Genomic DNA, 10,000 nt, shown 5'->3' on the forward strand with positions numbered 1-10,000 from the left:
AGGAAACATCAGTCTAGTATTTCATCGTAAGGGAGACAAAGAAGTGAAATAAGTACTTGAGACGTTTGTGATTGGATTCCTCTAGATCTTTGTTTATCTCCTTCTTCCTTCCTTCTCTTCTTCCACTTCTTCCTTTCTTCTTTTTTCAAATCTTTATTCTTTTTGTTTTTCTTTCTTTCTCTTTCCATTCTTTTTGTTTTCCTTTTTTCGCTTTCTATTTTTCTGTTCCTTTTGTTTCTTCCTTTCTGTTGTCTTTATTCTTATGGTTTAATCCTTGGCTAGTTCGTCTTAAGCTACCAAATAATAATAATAATAATAATAATAATAATAATAATAATAATAATAATAATAATAATAACGATAATAATAATAATAATATTGATAATAATAATAATGATAATAATAATAACAATAATAATAATAACAATAACAATAATAACAATAACAATGATAATATACCCATTGGAAATATATATCTCGAAATATAGATTATACAGATATACTTCTTTTAAAAATGACAAAACTAATTAAAGGAAATTACATCAAAGAAATAGATAATCATGTCAATCCACATCAATAGACGGACATATTTTTTTTATGAAAAAAGACACATAGAACATAACTAAATAATTACTCCCGCAAGAAATCCTATTAATGCCATAAAACCTAAAGAATACATTTATAATATGATAGCTTATCTTATCAAATTATTAAGACACCAAGAGTATTAAGAAATTCATACACCGGCATGTCCAATTTCTCCGATTTGTTTTTCTTTTCTTTCTTTCTTTTTTAAGGATATGATGATAATAGCGATTGCGATAGGAAGTGGATAGTAATAATTGTAATAGGAGCAATACTAGTAGTAGTAATAGTATTAGCAGTAACAACTGTTGTAGTTGTAGTAGCTGGAATAGTTGTGTTGCTTTAACAGGGGTGATGTTGATAATAATAATAATGATGATAATAGTAATGATGTCCAAAATATGAAGATGAAATTGATAATGATTATAATGATAAGAGTAATAATAATATGATAATAATGAAAATACTTCTAATAATGGTATAATGACATGGATGATAATGATTATAACAATAAAAGTGATCGTAATAATACTATTAATAACAAAAACATGAAAAAGATAATAATGAAAATAATAATAATATTTGTAATAATGATGATGGTGATGATTATCATGATAATAACAATAATAATGATAGCAATAACAATCATAATGCAGCGTTGATAATGATAACAGCAACAAAAACGGTGGTGTTAATAATTATAACAATAATGGATAATACCAATAATAAAATAATGAAAATGGTATTTATAATACCAACAGTGATAATACCGATGATAGTGATAACAACAATGATAACGAAAAAAATAAAAACAATAATAATGATAGTAACAATAATAGTAATAATAATACTAAAAACTACAAAAACAAATACAATAATAAGGATGATAATAATGAGAGTAATAATAACGATAACAATAAAAATAACAACAACAATGATAATAATAATAATAATGATAAGAATAATAATAATAATAACAATATTAATAATAATAATAACAATAATAATAATAATAATAATAATAATAATAATAATAATAATGATGATAATAATAATAATAATAATGATAACAATGATAATGATAAAAAAATAGCAATAATAATAAAAATAATAATGTTAAAAGCAATAATGATTATAATAATAACAATAATAATAATAATAATAATAATAATAATAATAATAATAATAATAATAATAATAATAACAATAATAACAATGATAATGATTATAGCAGTAAAAATAATAATAGCAATAGTAGTGAAAGCAATAGTAAAAATAACAAGCATAATGATAAAAACGATAAAATAATAGTAATAATAATAATAGTAACAATAATGATGGTAATAATAATAATAATATTGATAATAATAAAACATGAAATAATAATGATGTTAATGATAATAATAGTGATAATAGTAATAACAATATAAACGGTGAAAATAATATTTGATAATAATCAGATAATGGCATCAGTGGCAATGATAGTAATAAAGACTTCAGAAAGAATTATAACGAAATGATGATGAAAGTAAAGCTGATACTAATAAATTCAATAACAATAGTAATTATAATATTGATAATAATAATAGTAGTAATAATAATGATAATCATAATATCAATACTGATGATGATTATTATTATTGACAACAATAATAAGCAAGGAAGACGTTATATGCCTATTTGTTTATTTATCATGTATTATTATTATTATCTTTATTATTATTATTATAAATATCATTATCATTATTACTAATACTATTATTATTGTTGTTGTTATTATTTTTATTACTATTATTATTTTTTTTTTTTGAAAAATTGAGAATAATTTCCTCATAACGTCCATTGAAAAAAACACGAATTATACATAGCTTTTCTTTCTTAATCAAGAGAAGAATAGAATAGGAACACTTATGCCTACTTTACTTATCCTATCCTTCGTTATACAGATTTCCGTGAGCCAAAGAAAGAACACGATAGGAAATGAATAAATGAAAATAACACAAATGAAAGAAATCAAGGTCTTACAACGATACTCAAGGAACAGGCTTACTCTATACATGAATATAGAGTGAATATATATAATGAATATATATACACATATAGGTAGATAGATAGATAGATAGAAAGATAGATATCATCATAAAAATTCCGTTTTTTTTATCTCCCTTCAATTACCGATATTCTGAAAGTCAATTCTCCAAACCAGGAAAAAATTAATAACGCGATAAATATTCGAAGAAATGAATATATTCTCATTCCAAAATCGACTCTTTAGAATGAAAAAAATAAGAAAAAAAGAGAAAAATTCGGACCAGAATTCACACTATTTGACGACGGTTCTATGCGTGTGTCGCTCCTCTCACCCTCCGCCGGGACAGGCCGATCGAGGAAGCGGGGAGAAGGAGAGAGAAAGAGAAAAGAAATCGGAATTAAAGAAGAAATAGACGATGATTAACCTCCTCCTTTATTTCGTTTGTAGGGGGTTCATACGAGATATGGAATATCATTGTGTCGAAGATTTAGAAATTAGAGGTTTTTGGTAAATGTTTTTTTCGTTGGAATTTTCGATGTGTCCGACACTGTGTTGGGTTTGCGCGGCTGAGAAACTGCATTTTTTCGTCTATTTATTTTTTTTTATTATCATTCTTTTGAAAGATTTAATTCCGTTTGAGTAAGATGTCGTAAATGCGAAGAAATGGATAAATAATTAGTTATAGCAGCGATGCCTACGTAAGACAAATAAATGAATGAATGGATATATAAATTAGACCTAATATCTAATACAATGCAGGCAACCCACATATCTAAAAAGTCCAGAAAAATCAAGAGAAATATATCTACAAACGGAAACATGTAGATATCTAGATATACTGTAAGAAACGCCGATATCAACATAACGAAAGAGGAAAAAATACATGATCGATTCAAGTAAAATTTACTGTGTGCATTTGTGTATGTTTGTTTGTGTATGTATGTGTGTGTGTGTGTGTGTGTGTGTGTGTGTGTGTGTGTGTGTGTGTGTGTGTGTGTGTGTGGGTGTGTGTGTGTGTGTGTGTGTGTGTGTGTGTTTATATATACATATATATAGATAGACATAGGAGTAGATAGGAGTAGATATAGATATAGAAATAGATAGAAAGATTGACTTTACTTATTTCTTTGCGTGAAAAGTTATTCTGCAGCGCTTAGCCGTCGAATAAGTCTAAAACATTGATATATTTTCATAAGAGCATCTCTATCCTTTTCTAAATACCCCTCATAATGATATATTTTCACACGAACTAAAGCGATGATGCGGACATACAGAAAACCACCCTTATTTATATAGAGTAACGAGAATAAAGGGAAGTAAATGAGAAGGAGATGGAGAAGAGGACGAAGAGAGAAAGAGAAGAAGGACAACATCTGTGTGCAATAAATTATCAAATCGTAACAGCAGGTTAGTTTAGACGAGGAGCGACCGGGAACGTCTTGTGCACATATAAACACACACACACACACACACACACACACACACACACACACACACGCGCACACACACACGCACACACACACACGCACACACACACACACACACACACACACACACACACACACACACACACACACACACACACACACACACACACACACACACACACACACACATACATACATACACACTTACACACACACACGCACATACACACAAACATATTATATATATATATATATATATATATATATATATATATATATATATATATATATATATATATATATATATATATATATATATTCATAGATACACACACACACACACACACACACACACACACACACACACACACACACACACACACACACACACACACACACATATATATATATATATATATATATATATATATATATATATATATATATATATATATATATATATATATATATATTCATAGATACATACATATATATATATATATATATATATATATATATATATATATATATATATATATTTATATTTATATATATATATATATATATATATATATATATATATATATATATATATATATATATATATATATATATATATATACATATATAAACAGACACAAACAGCTTCAAACATATACGTTTGAGCACAAGTGCATTTGCGCATTTGAAAAAATATAGTTTTTTTCTATCTTTAATCTTCATGCAATCACGGCAACCTTTTCATTATGTAAAAACATCGAAATATATTAATTAAACGTAACGGCAAGCAAGGCGATGTGATTAAGCATTTAAGGATTACATGCTCAATTTCATCAGATTCGATAAATAACATTAGTAGTCGTAATATTTAGATATTTACGTTCATCCGCTGTCATACTTCATATAGTACTGGTCACTCGTTTGGATCACTGATGGTGGCTATAATAAATATACAATCATTTATATGACTTTCAAGTAATTTATAGTTATAAAATCTGGGACTGGAATGGAATATATATTTGTATCAATGTAATAATTTTATTTTGTCAACACATCTGTGAATTAGTGATTTTTTTTTTCTGCAGTTTTATGTATTTTCGCCACAGTTCATAATGAAAGTATAGGTTAAAAAAGTATCGTTAGAGAGCAAAAGATACATAATTCCTTATACTATTTCATGTAAGTATTATTATGATTATTATTATTTTTTTTTGTGTGTGTGTGTGTGTAATGGGTGATTTAAAGAATCTCGAAATACAGATAAACAGATAAATGCTATAAGAATAAGCAAAAAGACAAACAAATACATTCATTCATTCATAACCAAATAAATGAATAACTATATACACCATAGACGAATGAGTAAGAAATAAAAAAAAATATATATATATATATTCATTCAGGAAATATCTCTCTGCAGTTTGTACGTTGTAACACACACACACTAAATCATTTTCACCCTCAGCATTCCGTCCACGAAGTACTATTGTATCACAACCACTAACCGTTCCAAGCACAAAAATGAAGCAAAAAAGAACTTGGTAACAGAAGCAAAATCATATGAAAAAAGGTCCCAAATACATACAGATCAGCAAATGCGTGATGCTTCATTCGCACAAGTGTATACGTTGGTTTACACACATGTATACATGCGGATTCGCACATGTATAAATACAGTGAGACAAGCACATTCAGGGACAAACGCATCCACGCATACAGACACATACAAAGAGATTATCACATTCATTCACATTCATGCATGAAAACACACACAGAACCAAACACGCTTGTACGCACATTCACACTCACACACACACACACAAAACCACACACACACAAATACAAAACACACACACACACACACAAATACAAAACACACACACACATACAAAACACATACACACACACAAACACACACACACACACAGACAGACAAACACACATGCACACACAAAATCATTCACACGCAGTTTCACACACCCAGTCAAGTCTCCCCCCTTAGTCGTAAATGGACTACGTAAACCACCTGATTTTTACGACCCTTAACGACAATGCAGATCCCCATTGATGACGAAGACGCCGAGAAAAGCAAGAAGGTCGTGTCATAAATTCTTCGGCAGGAACGACCCAAAGAGCGAAGGATTCCAAGTCAGCAGTTTGGAAGAGATGAGAGAGAGAGAGAGAGAGAGAGAGAGAGAGAGAGAGAGAGAGAGAGAGAGAGAGAGAGAGAGAGAGAGAGAGAGAGAGAGAGAGAGAGAGAGAGAGAGAGAGAGAGAGGATATATGTTGGTATATACATATTTATTTGGTTAAGGATATTAGGTATAATATTATATACACACACACATCACACACGCACATATATGTATGTATGTGTGTTTGTACATACACACAAACACATATTCTTCCTTTCCCTCTTTTCTTGCCTTCAACAAGTCGTAAATTTCTCCTCCTGTTTCTGTTATATTTTAATAAAAAGTTTTGTGAATGTCCAGAACTGCGTTGTAATAATTATGAATTATACACCTGTGGCATGCAAATAACGAGTATTTTTTTCCGTTTTTTCCTACTATTTCAGACTAATAGTTTTTAGAATAAAATTCAAACGTTTTGAAAATATACGCACACACTACGCGAAATGCAAAATAATTTTCTCTTTAATTTGTCGCCCGAGAGAACTGGATAATTCAAATATAAGAAATAGAGAAATACGTCACTAAAAGATTTTTCTTAAAGAACGCGATTCTTTTCCCTATTATTTATAGACTGGATTGAATGCAACTAATTTTCTTCTCCGGTGAACATTGTGACTTTGTATTTTTTCCGAATAGTAAGTGCAGATTTTTTCTTTTTCTTTCCTTCTCTTACGTCCGGCAATCATAAAAAAATCTTTGAAAACTTCACATTGCAGAGCTAGTATTATTTTTTGCTCTTTTTAAAACTTTTCCACTTCTCGAGCACCTGTATCTCTCTTTACCCTTTTTTCCCCACTTCTTTCCTTCCCTTATAGGTCAGAACGGATGGCCCCGCAGGCCTATAAATTTTTGAGTAGTTCTATTTGTTGTCAATTTGTCAGAAGGGGACCGCAGTTGACTCATTAAGCGGGGTTTACGACGGAGACAACACTTTCCAAGCCTCAAACCCTTCCTCTGGAGACACCCACCGCCAAGGATACAATTTATGACTCCCTCCCTTACCCAGTACGCTCGCTCTTGCGGTTACGCTCCTCAAAGAGTTGGCTGGAGGTCGGTAAGGAACATATTTATGACTTTATGGACTGTTTATAGGCGGCCGAAAAGGATTGTTAAGGAAGAGGAGGAAGGGAAAAAGAGAGGGAAGAGAAGGAAGGCGGTGATCTGCGGCTAGTTAAGACGCCACCGGGTGTCGTCGCCGAGGCCGCAGGGATCACGGGCGTGTGGGGCGGGGGCGCGAGATGGGCGAACGGCCTGGCGGGAGATATTTACGAGATCCTTCTGGGCCGCCGCTCGCGTGCGTCTGCGGCCCGCACATGGCTGCTACTGTAGGAACGATGCCCTGTGGCATGCAGAGACCTGTCATGCAGTTGAGCAGGAGTAGAAAGGGGACAGAGCTACTGAGAAGAGAACCCGAGGCGGCCGAGAGAGATTTAGAAGAGGAAGACGCTAGTGATCCCAAGAAGGAGGGAGGCGTGAAAACCTGTAAGAGAAGTTGGCCTAATGTGTCACGGGTGAGCAAAGGTACAGCGAGACGCACATGGCGGCGCTCTTGAACAACCTGTTCGACAGATTTATGTGTCTACTCACTCTGGCCGAGGTGCACTCTCTTCATCCACGGGTAGATCTGAGGGGCGGGCTTCCCGGAGGACGAGCCTCCCGCGCTTCCAGAGGCGCCCTCCAGACTCTCTCCTCCTTCGGCTCCTTCGCCTCCTCCGCCGGAGTTGCTGCTGCCGCCCCCGCCGCCCTGACTAGAGCTGTTCTGCTCGGAGCCGCTTCCGGAGCTGCTCGAGCCCGGCCCGTTGCCGCCGGCGGAGACGGACAGGTCCTGCGGGGAGCCGACCGGGTTCGCCGTCGACGACTCTGGCGTGGGGGCGAATTTGCAGGAGGCGGAGGAGGAGGCCTGCGGCGTGGCGGCAGGCGAGGTGGAGGTCTGGTGGAGGCGCCCCTGCACGGAGGGCCCGGGCGTGGTGTTGCCGCCAGAGCCGCTCGGAGTGCCCACTGACGATCCTCCCGCCGACGCCGAAGTCACTACCACGCCCGCACTGCCTCCTCCAGGGAACTCGCTGCCGTTCGGGACAGCCGAGAGTCCCGACGGTGTGTAACCTCCGTACTGCTGTAGTGGAGGCGAGTAGCAGTTGTTGTAACTATTGACGGAGGCTCCGTAGTAGTCTGTGTTCACACCACTGGCGTCCTGTCCGCGCTGCCCGTAGCAGGCGGACATAGAGTTCACGAACTGATAGGAGCTCATCGCGTAAGTCCGCAAGTGATTTGCTCCACGAGTGCAGTTCTGTCCACTGTTCCACCCAATGTTGATGGATTATGGCGACACTAGTCGAAGGGAAACCTCTCTAGCACTTGCACATTACTCCATATATGGGCTCGGAATACTAACACGTGACCGACAGCAACCAATAGGAATGGGCGCATGAGTGGAGGTTAACAAGATAATGAGAGTGGAAGCGGCCGCAACGAGGCTGGCCCGACCCGCGGACCCTGCGCGAGCCCTGCACCCACTCCGAGCGTCCGACCACCGTCGCCGTCCGGATAAATTACGAGCAGTCGGAGCGCGCTTGGCCCCACCGAGCGCCCATGTGACGATGCACGACTATAAACAAACCGTAAATAAGAGCATGAGGGCCGGGGATGCGCAGCAGCGAGCCGGCCGGCGCGGCCGCGACATCTGTGAGCAGCGCGGGGAGTTAGCGGCGTGTGGCGACCAGACGGCGTGCGGGCGGTGCGCTAGCAGGAGGGGACGCCGCCTTGGCAGAAGTGGGGCTGCGGCGCCGACACGACCGCTCAGTGAGACGGGGGACGCCGTCCGGGGAGGGCCTCGCTCACCCCGCCCCGCGGCCGGCACTGGCACCGCCCACCCGCACCTCCCCGGGGCCCTCCCGGGGTCCTCCCGGGGCCCGCCGCCATCACTCGCCTCTCCCCCTTTGGCAACGCGCCTCTTCCTCCGCCCGGCCATGCATTCCACCTTCGTGCTCGTCGAGGGTGATACGCCTCCGAGCCGCCCGCGCTGCAGCTTCCGACGGCGACGATGAAGGCGCTCGGCGTCGTGTGCTCGGCCCCGCCCGTGGTCACACCTGTCCCCACACACCTGCCTCACATGTGTTTCAGACACTCACACAGTCACACTTGGGCTTGGAGAACACTTTCCACGTGTACCTTCCTGCACCTCGCATGATATCCTACCCGCGGTGTACCCTCCGCCCAGCTGTTCGGGAGTCCGCTCGCCGCCCACGGGAGCGCACGAGGGCAGGGGCGGCGGCGCAGGTGCAAGGACAGCCGCCCGACTCCAGCTCCATCAGTCATGTCTCCCGTCACCAGTGCCCTGTATACCCAAGCGACACCCGACAGACAGACAGACAGACACTTAGACAGGGTACACGCCTGATTGAAGCGGGGGAGTGAGGAAGGGGGGGAGGGGGGAAACAGGAGATCCCCAGGGGCCCCCTCCCCTCCCACCCCCCCTCCCATCAATTAACGCATAACTGGAGCTTATCCTTGACTTTACGGGGATTAGAAATTATTTGTCTCATTTCTGGCCCCGACTTATTTATGAACCCGCCTGCCGGATGCCCGAACCGGGGGAACCGGGTTGCGCGCCTCACCGGTCCGTGCGCCAATAGCCTCCTACGGCCGGTTTAGTTAATTCAAAGCTGGTAAGGTTATATTCTTTATTTACTTTTTGTTGTTGCGGTTTTCATATTGGGAATCTAGAGATATAATTTACACATCGGGTTAGAAAGTGATCAGAGA

General features: G+C 38.3%; 1 protein-coding gene across 2 annotated transcripts in view; it reads right to left on the minus strand.

Moving 5' to 3' along the window:
* Nucleotides 1-9,640, minus strand: part of LOC113823301 (homeobox protein Hox-B5) — a 162,869-nt gene extending 153,229 nt beyond the window's left edge. For both annotated transcript variants that reach the window (XM_070113885.1, XM_070113884.1), the window contains exon 1: nucleotides 7,826-9,640. In XM_070113885.1, the coding sequence (XP_069969986.1) occupies nucleotides 7,826-8,486 (661 nt within the window). In that variant the 5' untranslated portion in view covers nucleotides 8,487-9,640. The remainder of the gene's footprint in view (nucleotides 1-7,825) is intronic.
* Nucleotides 9,641-10,000: the final 360 nt, after the last annotated feature.

Source organism: Penaeus vannamei, chromosome 35, assembly GCF_042767895.1.
Source record: "Penaeus vannamei isolate JL-2024 chromosome 35, ASM4276789v1, whole genome shotgun sequence".
Classification (NCBI taxonomy): Eukaryota; Metazoa; Arthropoda; class Malacostraca; order Decapoda; family Penaeidae; genus Penaeus; species Penaeus vannamei.